Consider the following 15,060-nt stretch of genomic DNA (forward strand, 5'->3'; position numbering starts at 1 on the left):
AAAAAACATATGTAAGAAACACAAATGACCCCCACTGTACTAGTTTCAGCCAGTGTTATGTTCACAAGCATGAGGCCTTTGCTTACCTTGTGTTGAGTTTATCTTGCTGTGCTTTGATCTCCTTCTCACTTGGATGGCCGCTGTGCATTAGCTGTCTAGCAATTTGGTTCACTACTGCAACACGGGATGCCTGATTGTTCATTTCTGGTTCCAAGCTTTCAAACCTGGAGCAGGGGAAAAAAACAAACAAAAAGAGATCACACAAGTGTTAGAGCATCTGAGCCACAGGCAAGCTGAGAAAGGTAGCTGGTGTGAAAAACCTACTACCCCGTATCCCCCAGACTTCCTGGTAAAGGCATTCTCACCTGTGCTGGATCACTTCCAGGTCCTCCAGCTTCTCTGGAATATGCATATTATTCAGCCACTTCTCCTTTTCGTCAATCCAAAGCTCACAAGCATCTGCCTCACTGAACATCTTATAAAGAGCAAGGGTATCCTGCAAGGCCTGTTTACGCAGCCGAGTCAGCTCAGCCACCTCTTTGTACCTTTCCTCTATTCCAGACAATCTGCCTTGCACCTCTGGAGATCCGGCGTGCTCCCGCGGTAGAGCCTTCGCTTGTTCGTGAAGCGAGTCAATGGTTGGCCGGTAGCTTGCAATCTCTTCAGCCACATCTTTGTGTTTCTTGACCAAGGACTGAGTGGAATATTCATCATGGCCAACATCATTGCTGGAGACAATTTTGAGGATGTCCAACATCCATGCATCAATATCATCAGCGTCAGCCTGGAACTGGTGGAGGAGAGAGGCTTCCTCCAGACGCTTCTTCCTAATGGCAGATAACTGTTCCAAGTTAGCCCACTGCTCTCGAATATCCTTAATTCTTTCTCTGATTTTCTCAGACCCAAAATGCTCTTCCGCAATCATGTCTTCACCTTCTTTTATCGCCTGTTGAAAGTGGCCACTACGACCACTCATTTCATCTTCAAATGCCTTATGTTTACTCAAGAGACGGACAACACTGGTTAGGTCCTTCCCATAGTCATCAGATGACAGGATCTGTTCCTTCTCCCTGATCCAACCCTCTTCTTCAGCCATTTCCCAGAAGAATTTCCAGAGGCGCCGGGACTCCTCCAAGCGGGCCCGGCGCTCGGCTGCGAGCTGGCACAGCTCTTGGTAACAGAACTCCATGTGAGCAACGCGGTCCCTGATAACTTGTGGGTCACACGGTTTGTAACCTGTTCAGACAGAGAATGTACGTTACAGCTTGGACTGATTCATTTTCATTTCTACAGCTGGGGCACAGAGTTCTGAATTCCTGTTTGTTCCACCTACAAAGTTTATGTAAAGGAATTCATAGTCAGCCTTCTGAAAGTGAGTGTGGGCTATTCAAGCTCCACCATACAATAACACAGATCAGAAAATAGTGTTCTTTGCCTAAAGACAAAAAAAAACCCAAAAGGAAAGGTATTCATGACTCAGCAGTGAAATAAAATTCACTACTCCAGATTTATACCAGCTTCATATACACAACTGCACAAAATGAACATCATTTACTTTAGTTAATGGCACTGGTTTAGTGGAATTGCTTTTCTTTATCATAATTGGGGCAGTATAAGACTGGCTCCAATAATTTGTATTGTTTGCATTAGAAACACAGAATGGGGAATTGATGGTGACTACTAGAAAGTTACAGCAGCTGCTGGTTAGACGTGTGACATTCCCATGCAAAACACAATGCCACAATGAATTCTTGAGCAGGTACCTGGACAAATTAAACATTGACACAGTGAGTAAAGGAGGAACAGATGAAGTTGGATTCTCTTATTCTGGTACTGAATTTAACCTAACTTGCCTTGCAGAACTAATGAGGCTTATAGATAACCTCGTACGTAATTAAGACAAAGAAGGATGTGTTGGCTGCTAGTTACCTTCTCCATCAGTGGCAAACTTCTGAGCAGATGCATTGACCCCTCTCACTCTCTCAGCCTGAATAGCAATGTCAGCTTCCACAAGAGCATGTTTCTGCAGTAGGTCTTCAACTCCTAACAAATGTTTGCCATAGTCTTGAGACAGCAGAAGCACCTGGTAGAAATGTAAAATACAAGTAAAACGGGCTGAAGACCATAAGCTGTTTGTTTCTTAGTGACTCCAGGCATCACACTGTTCTCTGCTGTTACATTGATTTAAGTCCAGATAAACACCAGGCCCATTAGAAGAGCTATTGCAAATGTAGAGACATGGCTGACATGAATTTGAGCCACTATTTTTAAAATCACTGGCAAGCATGAAGAACTTGACTACTCTTTAATGCATTTTTAAGTCTAGGATGATGAGAAGCTAAGTTAGCTCAGCAGGACCAACAAAAAGCACTGAGACCAGGTGCTGTGAGCTACCACTGAGCTACACACATCTTCCTTTCCTCCGACAGCTTCCAAGTTCTGCTGGCTGAGAGACAAGAACAAAGTCGTGGTCCTCTCCCTTCCCAGATCCCAAGAGAACAGACAGGAAGAAATTCATGCTTTTTAAAGCACAGAGGTGAAGAGGTGACTTGTTCCCCATGTAAATTGTGATGAAGAGAGATTATTCATTTCTCCTTCACCAAAATCCTTGAGAGATTATTCAATTCTCCTTCACCAAAATCCTTACCCAAGCACTGTGACCAGAGCCTCTAGCCCTTATAAGACAGGCATGAAGCTGAAAAGTACATTTTATAGGAGACAACTTGTTCTTTCTCCTTACTTGTTTTTAATCTTTATTTTTTAAAAATCATCATAAGGTATAAGGAATTTGTTCACTGCTCTTGAATGTGGATCTTTTGCATTTGTCTATTAAACCACAGGGGCAAAATGAATCTTAAAAACGTACAAAAAAGGGACATCTACACCTCTCCAGAATATTTGGTCTACATCCTCAAATGGCTAACACCTACCTTCATCTCATCCATCCAGTCCATAATATACAGCATTTCCTGGAAAATCTTTTGCAGACCAAGATTCATCTCCAGTCGCTGTCTCCGTGCTCTGAGCAGCTCCAGGAGATATTCCCACAGGCGTATAACGTTGTCCTTTCTCGCAGTAATGCGCTTGATATCATGGTAATTTTCAGTCTCAAGTTCCTTCGCAACCGCAACCACGGCCTGGACTCGTTCCTCATACGCTGCAATGTCTGTTTCAATGGCCTCATGCTTCTTTGTTGCGGCCTCTACTGCTGGAAGGTCAAAGCCAAAATTATCCTGTAAAGACAAAGATGCTGCTTCAGTAATGGCTGCTGAGAAGAAAAAGCCCTATTGCTCATAACATGATTTCTGATTGTGCAGAATACCCTTGTTAGCAAATCTGGGATCTCAAAATGGTCTAAAAAGTCATCTTTAATGAAATCAGAGATACCTCTGATAACCAGAGGACCGCTGATAAAAATCAGACATATCATTTACTACCTCTGGGGGGAAGAATCTTGGCAGCCATAAGGACTAGGCTGAGATTTTGAATTTTTTTTAGTCATATCTAATATTAAAAATTTATTATTAATTCCTGGGCTAATTCCACTTAATTGACCAAAATATTCAGATAAAGAAAATCGTGACCATGGGTAAGTATTTCCACATCAATGTCTCCTGAGTACAGACTGGTAAGATTCAAGGAAGGGATTCCCAAATGCATTAAAGATAGTACATACACACTAAACGTACATTTGCACACACATACAACAAACATAGATTCAGTAAAATATGAGGCATAGGGGAGGAATGTTCTCTTTGCAACAACTGTATCCTGTAATTACTCATGGGAATCATTTTAGTCACACAGACAATTTCTGAAAGCAGCACCTGAGAAACGAGACGTTGATTTTCACTCAGCCAAGTTTCTCTCATAGCTGCCTTGCGATCAAATCTGCGTGCAAGTTGTTCCAGTTTCTCTTGTCTGATGAGCTCATTTCGCAGTGCCAGTTCTCTTTCATGTTCAGCTTTTTCCAGTCTTTCCCAGGCCTGAAGTTGTGGAGAAAAAAACCATGCATCTTCTAAACACACATTCTTATAGGATTATGGTAAACATGTCTTCTTTGCATGAAATCAGTACTGAAGACGCTACAGCCAAGTTTCACAAAACTGGCTTATTTATTTATATGCCAATAAAGCTGGTTTGCATTGGCTGGCCTTACACCTTGTTTGCTAATACAAACCCATGACTTAAAATTAGTTCTCAATGAATTAATTTTCTGAGCAAAGGTATGAGACTTATTTATCTCAGATGCATTTTCTCGAGTTCATTTGTTTCGTGCCTCCAAACAAGGCCCAAGCAAACCACCTGGCTTGAATGTGTAAGGGAATATTTGTTTGAAAACGGTGGATTCTATCTTCCTTGTTTGGGAACCGTGAATTAGAGATTCATGCCCTCTCACCTCTAAAATCAACATACAACTGTTGTTCTTTCTTATATCCACTTTAGAAAACGACTGCAGAATGTGGTTACTTTTGGTGCATACAAATAATTTTTTCCCCTCAAAGCCAAGAGTTATTCATATGCATGACATGAAAATTACAAAAACAAAAAGTCGTAGAAGCATATTGAAAGCTAGCTAATCACCTTTCAGATCTTCTTACAGACAACAAAAATACCCACAATTAAACACAAGCTACCCTAGATTCTTCTAAATCCTAACAGATGTGAAACACTCTGAAACCCAAGTGGTTTTTTTAGGCAGTTACAGGCACAGAGGCTTAATGCAAACAGGAGTTGTGCAGTTTACTGCTGTCTAGGATGCAGACCGAGGGCACCAACACCCACAACAGCTGCTCTGGGAACGCCAAGCATGATCAAACACAAACGTGGAAAGCTCACAGTTTTACGTTGTTATCCTTGAAAGAGCTTGTCAGCTCTGCTGCTGCTCTGCCAGCTGCACCAGCACAGGAAATAGCTGCAGAAACCCTGAGTTGGAACCCACAAGATGGGTCACGGCGCTCCCTTCACTCTCCGGCACTGCGGGCAGCAGGGCAGATGGGGAGGGCTGCAATACCTAGATATTGTTGCTACTTTCTGTCAATTAACTCCAACGGCCAGGACCCCGGAGGAGCAAGGCAGGCCTGCGAGACCCATAACCAACCACACAGAATGACTGAGCGTTTTTCCAGAGCAGATCTTACAGATGCTGAGGATACCCAGGGACTCAGTTCAGCTTAGTGAGTCCGAGCTATAACATAAGGTCACCCCACCTCTCCCACCCCTTAAGGTCCCCCACATCCAGGCTGGAGATAGCAAATGTGTTTCTTCTCAGTATGCTGAGACACATACTGAAAGAAAACAACAAAATACGAAGTCACACTGGAGGAGCTGGCTCAGTTTACCTTGTTAATGTCAGAGATGAGTTTGCCCTCCCTTGGCATGTATACTTTTTGATTGTTGGCTCTCATTTTGCTTTGGATGGTAAAAAGCAGCACTTCTAGGTTTCCTTTTTCTGTAAATCTAAACAAAATTTTGCAAAAGAATCGAGTTACAATAAAGCTTTTATTGATACCAAGGTATTATAAAGCACTTCCTTAAAAGACTGACATTATGAATGGAACATTCAGATAAACACCTTCATCTTGTGTGAAAGCTGGAAGCAATTGAAATAGCCCACACATCCCCTGGAACCAGTTGGGTCAAATAGCAAAAGAAACTTCACAGAAGTCAGTTGTCTGTGTGTTTAGATTTAAATGCCCCTGGGGGACAGAAGACTGCATTTTTTTTTTTTTATTCTACTGCATGCATTGCCCTAGTTTATGCTATGAACTCAAGAAACCGAAGTTTTATTTAAAGCTCACTGCAGTCAATAAACTCTTCCCACTGTCTTCCCTGAGCCGAACGCCTGGGAACCAAACAAACTCCACAGGCACTAGGGAATAGACTGCAATTTTAGAAGACGTCTGGATTCTGGACGTTTTGGATTCTGATTACTAACCGTTAGAACTTATATTAGACCAAAAAATAAACACATCTGATATCATAATGCTAAAAGACACTTTCCAGAAATAAGTTGCAGTTTTGGTTACATCAGTTTTAGTAAGCACAGCTATGTTTTACAAAGCCAGACACACTTGCTCTTGATTTTGGATAATCAGTAAGATCCTTTTAATAGCAGCGTTCTGGTATTATACACTGCTAGCAAGCATGACTGGTGGTATTACTGCACTGACACAGTATGCTAATACCACTCATATTATAAGGCAGGCATCTCAATGAAGTGACAGCTTCAAGGACTCAGAGATCCTGCAGGCAACACAGTTTTTATTATTGTTGTTGTTATTATCTGCACATTGAATATTATAAAGCAAACAGGCCCTGAGTAATAATGATGAGTGCCAATTAGAAATATGATATCTGGGTTTGTTCAGGAAAATAAATTCTTAAGCCAAGATTAAAATTACTTGGATGTGTTTGTTTTAAAAAAAAAAAAAAAATCAATGATTGACTAAACAAAACAAGACCACTGTTGTTTTAAGCTAAGATTAAAATTACTTGGGTGGTTTCTCCACGGTGCGATAAGTGTTGAATGCCTGTAGCTGCTGTTGCACACCAACTAGTGAGTTGGCAAACTTGCGATTGTTGAGAATGATAATGGTTTGCTCAATCCACTCCAGAAGGTCAGAAGCCAGAGATTCGTATTTTTCAATCATTTTCTCCGTTTCAATGGCATTGTCAAGCACCTGCAACAAGCAGCACAACATAATGTGAGTAACAAGGGCGGTGCTCTTCAGTCATTTAAATCCAACCAGCTACATAAAAGAAACTGTTGGGAGACTTGACTTATGAATCAGAGCACTCTCTCCTGAGGCCACAGGAGCTGGGATCCCCAAGGGATGAGGGCTTTGCAGTTTTCAGCAGTGAACTCCTGTGATCCCACAGCAATAGAGGGGCAAAGCTGAGGCTTACACAAGGATTCATGTTCAGTCTGCTAGCTGTAAAGACCAGGGCAACTTTGCCAAAGGGCGGAGAATGACTGCACTTTTTTTAAATGAGGGACTTTCCTGGGCTCCAGAAGAGACAGAGGACCCAGGGGGTCAGGAGCAGTTAATGAGAAAGGAAAAGCAGCAATGATGCAAAATTAACAAACGAAAATAAAACACCAGCCAAATGTTTTCTAATATGAGGCAGCTGGAAATTAACTACTCACAGTCATATGGGAATATTTAACATTCAAAATGTGCTCAAAAGCAAAACTAAAAACCACCATACAGTGGACTCTTAAAGAACTAACACCCAAGAGAAAAAAAAAAAAAGAAAAAAAATTAGAAATATTCCAAATGCTATTTAACAATTTATGATTTGAATTTGCAAACCTTTCCGATACGTTTTCCTTCAACAGCTAAAGCTTTCATCTTGGAGAAGTAGTGGTAATATGTCACCACATAGGTGATGATTGACTTTTCATCAGGGTGATCAACACTGATATCTGCGAACCAAACAAGAGTTATCTTAGCATACTGAGGGTGGATGGGCTAAAACAACAAAGCTAACAATGCAACAAGGATGAACTTAACAGAGTCAGAGAGATGGGTTCAGTGGCAGTTCAGCTCCTAGAATTTATGTCCTAATCAGAAATAAATTCAGCAGCTTTGGCCTGGTTCCGGATTACGTAGTGTTGTACAGGATTAACTCAGTCACTGAGAAGTGCTGCTTTATTATCCCTCTGTCTCAGTGCAGTCTGTGGTTAAAGCACACGTCTGTGGGCTGGAGGCCTTAGAGTCAGGTCCCAGACTTTGCCACAGCTTGTGCACGGCCAAGTAGCTCCTCTAGTGTCTGTGTGAGTTGACAGAACTACCATTAATTGAGAACTTCAGTGCTATATCATCGTTTGGAGAGAGGAATTCAAACCTAATAGTATGTCTGTCCAGGCAAATCTTCTGAGAGATACAGATAGAAAACAATTTCCTGTCCTGCAGCTATTCTGAGGCACTGGAAAATAAGCAAGAAGAAACTCGCCCAAACACACAGCCTCTATTTGCCCTGTGACACAAAAGTTTCTTGTCCTGGCATCGTAAGCACACCTTCCGATACACATGAACATGCACACTCTCATGAAAACAGAAGCTAGAACTCACTGACAGCCTGTGAAAGAAGCTGCTAACTCTTTGATGAAATCCACATCATTCATCTGCCAGCTCAGAGAAGGTGTTTCTCAGAGCAGATCAGAATGATGCCTCTAACTGCAATGATTTTATGTACACATGGGCAGTCCAGTGATCTTGTCAGATGGGGGAAAATAAATACAGGATTAAGGGATCTTGTGCTACTGCTACTCAGTCTTCTGCAGGAGTCATCTTGCATTCTCTCCTGCCCTCTCTGGCTGTATCACCAGGTGAGTCAGCAGCTTCCAGCTGCTCTTTAAAGCATAAAGCTATCACAAAGCTGTGCCCTGCAACAAGGAAGGGTGGGAGAGAAGAGAGCCCACAAAGAGCTGTGAAGCACTGAAACTGCAGGAATTCTTACCCTCGGGGTCCAGAAGCTTGGTAAGACCAAGGTGTTGCTCTGCAAGGTTAAAAGCATTCTGCAGATTGTAGTGTGCATTTGATTTCTTCAGCTTGTCAAAATCAATCAGATCAGGCCTAGACAGGATGGAAAATTCTTTAGATTTCTTCCCAAAGCACAGTGCAGCTGCCCTCAAATGAACAAATGAACTAAAATCTGCAATCCTCAGAAAACCTGGCCCCTCATGCTGCCAAGGTTTCGCTTGTCCAGTAGCCCTGTGCATTTCAATAGCAGTATTAAAGAAATGAAGCAATGCCTAGCATATGACATGGCCAAAAACGGAGAACAGCTTCACAGCAGTAAAGGCAACCCTGGGGAAGAAAGGAACAAAGCTGTGGCCATGCCATCTCTCTTCATGGCTATGTAAGCATGCAAGCTGTCCCAGTAACTTCACCAGAGCTTGCCCATGAGCAGCATCCCCAGCCACGTCAAAGCCTAGCATCCCATTTTGCAATCCCTGCCCAAGGCTTTTTTCCCCCTCCAGGCTGCTGTTGTGGGTGGTCCCCTCCTGCCACCCCCAAATTCTAGGCAACCAGACCCAATCACTGTTTACTCAATAAGCTAAAAGAACTTTTCTTCCAACCTGGTTAGTCACAAACCAAAACAATCAGGTGTGTAATTTATTCTCCTGAAACCAAATGCAACCTGTTTTGACTTGTGATGTATGAAGCTGTTGCCCAGATGAGCTCACAGTGACCTCAAGAACTGTAAAACTCTAAAGCAAGTCAAGTTGCTGTAAAACTCTGAGCAATTCTTCAACTTTCTCCTCTCCACAAATTTTAAAATCAAGCTGCAAGGTAACTGCAAAACCCAGTGCACACTGCAACAGTCCAGGCTTTCAAAACCAATAAGGACATAGACCCACACCTACCTGTGCTTATGTATTAGCGCATTGAAAGCCATCCCATCCCTCCAGCTTGTTGTGAAGTTGTGAATGTTGACGTTGGGGTAACTGGCAGAACAAAAACCAAAGAGAACGTGATCAACACAGCATCCCTGCTGCAGCTCTGCACACTCTGCCCCTAAAAACTGGTTGCAGGAGTGACACATTTATTGTAAACCTGTGCCCCATGGGATTAATGTGTTTGGTGATCTGGATAGTTTGCAAGTCTCCAAAAATTTCAGGCTGCTCACCACACTTTCATAAAAGTTCTTGGAAGGAGAAGATGAAGTACCACCAGAATAATGCTGAAGTGCCCCAAGATATCACAGGAATATCCAAGTTTCATGGGGGAAACATACTGAATCTCTACAAAAGGATACTTAATTATGCAAGAAGTTTACTGTCAAAGGCATTTTGGAAATATTTGTGCGTGTGTGTATATATATATATGTATATGTACAGGGAAAGGGGAAAAAGTTGGTGGCAAACATCTGAAGCCTTATTATTTCTTCAGAAAAGAGTGAAAGAATCAGCCTATTAATATATATTCATGGATTATCAGATCGGTATGCTTATCACAGAGCATTAATATAATAAACTCAGAGTTTTTTGACTTGTAAACATCAATTCAATTCTCTTGGTTGAATCCACTTAAGGAGAGATATGTTTTCCCATTTAAAATTATTTCAATGAAAACTCAAAATGCTGTAAGAGCTTTAGAGATAATCACTTAATCCACACTCACCCAGCTGTCTTCATCTGGCACCACAAAAGCAAAGCATCCTTAGCAGATTTCTTCTCCTTGTTGTCCTCAGTTTCAACACTGATATCTTGGATCTAAAATTAACATAGAAGGTATAAATACTCCTCTGAGAAAACACATTGTTTGACTTTTTTGAAAAGATGACAGGAATTATATCAGAATATAAGTAACAAAGGAGATGTATGAGGACAGACAGGGTTGAAGTACGTAAATGTTTTTCCTCATTTAAGAGCATTCATGCAAAAAGATAGCTTCAGCTGCCCTTGTTTTAGCAGAGGATTACTCTTTGTTTAGTCCATTAACAAAACAGTTTAAACTTCACCAAAAAACTTATTTCCAACTGTCAACACAAACCCTGCCCTACAGAGCATCACGGTTTCACCCTGCGAGGTGTCCCCTCCTGCAAGGGTGCTGAGCACACCTGGGACCTGGGGTGCAGCGGGTAGAACTCCTCATAAGGAGAGTTCTATCTGCAGGCAAAAGCTAGCCAGGAGTTTCACAGCAGCAAACAATTTTGGACCGTCAAAGCTTGGAAGAAATAGTGTTTACCCTTAGCAGCATCACTACTATAGGATTCCATATTTTAGGCTAGTATCCAGTTTTTATAAAAAGAGGAAAAAGGAAAAAAAAAAAAGGGGGGGGTGGGGAAGAGGAAACCACTTTTTACTTCACATCTTCACATGGACAAATATATTGCATTTTATGGATATAGCTCACTGCTTTTTAAAAAGAGTATTGTAGCTTCACTGAAGTTCCACTGTTGACACTCCAAGTTGGACAGACCCCTTCATATTAGGAAAACACTGAGCAACACCAACATTAAGCGAATGTTAAATTTATTAAATATTTATTATCAGGCTATTTATTATATATTATATAAATTTATTATCCTTTCTGCAAAAGGACTTTCCAGCCTTTTTTAAATGAGAGCAAAGACAAATGTGCAACTCCCTAGAAAACAACAAATCTCAGCCTATAGCTGGGACACTAGAACAATTCCTGTGGGCACCCTTAATCCGCTTCAGTGCAAAGTCAGCCAGGTTAACGATAATCACCACAGAGGTGAGGAGCAGCTGAGGGTAGCATTTCCTCCTAGGTCTGCAAGAGCGTATAGGTCTATGACTGGAGCTTCGTATTTATTAGTAATTTAAGATTAAAACCATATGACTCTCCACCCAGGGACCTCCCACTGGCTGCCACTACAGATCAGCAGCAGCACCATGAAGACTAGTTTATCCTCTCCCCTTAGCTCTGGAGTGTATTCTGCCAGATGTTAAGCACTTGTCACTCCCATCATCTCGCGGGGCCTGGGAGCACTCCACTCTTAAAAAGCACAATGAAATATATTACAAAAAGTATGGAAAACTCACATGTGTGTATATTTGTGTAAGTATACATCTTTACCTGGAATCTCAGGATGATAGTCCAAATAAGGCCAAGTGTCAGCCTGTGATTCCCATCCACAATATCATGAGATCCCATGTTTTCTAGGTGCACTCTTTGCTCTTTCAGGAACTGGAGGGCTTTATCAACATTCTCCAGGCAATGGATGCGCATCCTTCCCTTAGTTGGTTTTGGCTAGAAGGTAAAATGGAGAAGAACAACATATATTACTGTAGATGTAAGGGAAAAAAGTACTTGTTAACCCTTCAGTCCAGGCAGGTGAGTGACCCACATTGTTCACTATCAGCCTGCGATACCGAATGCATTTGTTCTTCACAGTCAATGGACAAAACTGCTCCTTGCACCTTGCAGCACATTTACGAAGGATAATGGCAGCACATGTCAAACCCACAGTGGACATGACAACACCCTAGACCCGAGCCACACAAATGGGGCACCAGTTTAATTTGCCTTTCAAAGTATTTGCCTGCTTGCTTCTTTCATTTTTTCTGTCTAGTATATTTATTCACGAGCTGGAAGATAAATTATTTTGTTAGGTTCATGACACACCCATTACATTTTCCCAAGATGCTTCTTTTCTCCAGTACAAGTTTCTCCACACTTAAAAATACGATTCTGCAAAGAAAAAGATACAAAACAAACTGATAACTGGCATACACACACAATAGAGGGAAATTGGTAATGAATGCTTCAGAAAGCATCTGTAAATACAGATACACTCTAAAAAGGCAGCTCAGATCTGGACTGTAAACTACGCAGTAGAACTCCTCAAGAAAGAAATGTCATGGCTTTTTTGTGTCAGTTGAAGTAGAATAAATATTATGAAAATAACAGAAGATATTTATTCCAAACAATTTCTTCATAGGAAAGTGAAAATAATAATAAAAGAATCAGCCACACCAACATAACACAATTTTATGATGGCCCAGTGCAAATGAAAAAACCCATGAATATATTAACAGCACATAGATGTCTGCTGTAGAACTGAATAAAATTAGAGCAACTTTGTTCTGCAGATAAGGATTACAGCTGAACAGCCTGTTCAGGGCTCACTGAGATGTCACCAAAGGTACTCAGCCAAATTACTAATTGACATAATTTCCTTGCTTTCTGCAGTGGGTGTAATTAACTGGCCATGAAAATAGCTCAGGCAAAATCCTTGCCTCAGACTGCATTCAGGTGGTAGAGTTCCAGCCAGAGCCATATTACGGTCACTAGAAACAGCTGCCTGTATAACAGTGTGCCATAAAGATGAAACGCTTGCTAGAAGATGCCCTTTGTACACATAAAGCCCCAGGGTCATTAGTTTCACTCCGGCTTCCAGTTAGCACAACTCTCCTCCAGAGGCCGGGTAACGATGCAGAGAGAAGCCAACCCACAAGTCCCCGCAAGGACAAAAATTTCCAAGCACCTGTCACTGCTTTGGGGTATAAAAGTCCCTCTGAAGAGATACACGCTATACATACACTCTATGCACATACCATAGTCCCCAAATGCTGCCCGTATAGGGTGAAGAGCCATAGGGTGAGTGGGAACAAAAGGGAGGTTACATGGTTGGCCGAAAGTAACTGGAGGTCCCTCGCCATCAGCAGGGATCGGGATCCATCCTTTTGCTGGTACCACCAGTCAGCCAGGAGCCTGGTAAACTGGACCACAGGTATAATTTAATCTTGCAAAAGACAGGTAGGAAGGCTGTTTCCAGGGCAGGAGTGGGAGCGCCCGGCTGCGGGGGAAGGCAGAGGCAAGGCGGCGCCCGGCAGCCGCCCAGCCCACAGCTCACCCCGGCCCACGGCCACGCCTGGGAGCCCGGGATCAGCTTTACATCACTTTTACAGCACTGTCCCCAAAACATGCAAGGACTGTGACTACGGCCATTTCTAGGCAGCAGTGGCAGACCTGACTCTGTCACCCCCTGCCTTAGCACCGCCCTTCTCACCTACCTACGCAGTGACTGCACTGCCTCTAAATGCCTCAAGCTACCAAGCAGAAAACGATTTTTAGAGCTTTTTGTGCTCGCAGAAGCTCCAGCACCAAGGTGACAGAGGTATTACCGTTCACGTTAGATGTTTTATTTAGTTCCTGAGACTGCCTGCTCCCACCCTCGCTCTGTATGATGACATACTCTCCAATTAAGAATCCAGGAAACATAACCTTCAGGTTATTGGCAGGATTTTTTCCCCCACAAACACAAAGACTGTACATGAAGCAGCAGAGCACACGCAGTAAACCTGAAAAGGACACTGCTCCCTGTAGAGCAGGAGCAGGCTGACGTATTTTTCTAGTGCTCCAGCAGTAGGTGCACTTTCTGGCTCAGAAATTCCCTATAGGGGCTGTAACGGCTTATTAGCAGCATCATTTAGGGCTGTTCAAACTATGATTTATTAATGGTCTGAGAAGACACTTCAAATTTCTGCCTGGATGAGAATGACACAGTGCCACCCAGCCAAAAAAAAGTGACCCTTGAGGAGACAGAAAGTTCCATTTTTCTGTGCCTCCACACAGGCAGACTGTACAGTTTAAGCCACCGTGCTGTGACAGAAAGAGGAAGAGGCGTCCGAGGCCGGTTTGTAGGCAGCGCGGCTGTGCCTGCCACACTCTCCTGCACAGCCTCAAGATGAGGCACAGGGAGACACAAATCCCACCCTCACTGGGGTAACACAGATCCAGGTATTAGCCAGAGGGAAAGAAAGCATGCTGAATGCACCGTTTATTGTATTGACCTAAACTCTGATTCTTTACACGCACATTATCAGGAAAATGGTTTACATCAAAAAAAAAACTTCCCTTTTCCAACAGAAAACATCACGGAACCCACTACAGAGTATCTGCTTAAACAGTCTGACCTTTGAGTATCCAGGAATTGTAAGGGATTTACTAATCCTTTTGCAGTTATGGAAGAAACAGAACTAAATGCTTATTTTTATCCTGACAACAACTGTCAGATTTATTTTTCTGTTTGGGAGAAGGCTGGTTAACAGTGTGTGCAAACAAAATTACCACTGTCTTTTCATACTGGTTGGATTCTTCTCCACTTTGCTCAGTGAGACTACTGCATGCTACCACTACTTTCTCTACAAATACTGTGCTGCGCAGAGGAACTTATATCGTAAGGTCTGGACTAAACACTAGAATTAGGAATCAAGCTGAGCAGAGACAGGAAAATGCAGATGTTGCCTGTACTCGATGCTCTCATTTCAAGTTTCTCCAACACACCTTTCAAGGACTCTGAATTTTCATGAACAAAAATCACACCAGCTTTTGAAAAGTACAGAGTTTGGGCAAATGAAGGTGGAGGTCTTACAGAGGGCAAACAGTACTCCTGCTTCCCTGACTAGTAGACTAAATCCTGGATCTGTTCCACAGGCATATGGCTCCAGCTCCAGAATCTGGACCCCAGTTTCAGAAGTGAGAAAACAATTCCTCTTTGTTCTACTAGTTCAGCAAACACACCACATTAAAATCATTATCTAGGCTAGTTTCTGCATCTATTCAGTGCTTTCTTACA

The 15,060-nt window shown here is 42.4% G+C and overlaps 1 protein-coding gene across 3 annotated transcripts in view; it reads right to left on the reverse strand.

The window, feature by feature from the left end:
- The window catches only part of SPTBN1 (spectrin beta, non-erythrocytic 1), a 132,609-nt gene that overhangs the window by 37,233 nt on the left and 80,316 nt on the right, over positions 1–15,060 (reverse strand). For all 3 annotated transcript variants that reach the window (XM_042789265.1, XM_032989443.2, XM_009972327.3), the window contains 12 exons: positions 11,556–11,729; positions 10,134–10,225; positions 9,377–9,457; positions 8,467–8,582; positions 7,317–7,429; positions 6,496–6,683; positions 5,343–5,460; positions 3,828–3,986; positions 2,931–3,233; positions 1,930–2,083; positions 366–1,236; positions 87–224 (listed from right to left, as the gene is read on the reverse strand). In XM_042789265.1, the coding sequence (XP_042645199.1) occupies positions 87–224; positions 366–1,236; positions 1,930–2,083; positions 2,931–3,233; positions 3,828–3,986; positions 5,343–5,460; positions 6,496–6,683; positions 7,317–7,429; positions 8,467–8,582; positions 9,377–9,457; positions 10,134–10,225; positions 11,556–11,729 (2,507 nt within the window). The remainder of the gene's footprint in view (positions 1–86; positions 225–365; positions 1,237–1,929; positions 2,084–2,930; positions 3,234–3,827; positions 3,987–5,342; positions 5,461–6,495; positions 6,684–7,316; positions 7,430–8,466; positions 8,583–9,376; positions 9,458–10,133; positions 10,226–11,555; positions 11,730–15,060) is intronic.

The sequence above is a fragment of the Tyto alba genome, unplaced genomic scaffold, assembly GCF_018691265.1.
Source record: "Tyto alba isolate M040663 unplaced genomic scaffold, T.alba_DEE_v4.0 Super-Scaffold_16, whole genome shotgun sequence".
Taxonomy (NCBI): domain Eukaryota; kingdom Metazoa; phylum Chordata; class Aves; order Strigiformes; family Tytonidae; genus Tyto; species Tyto alba.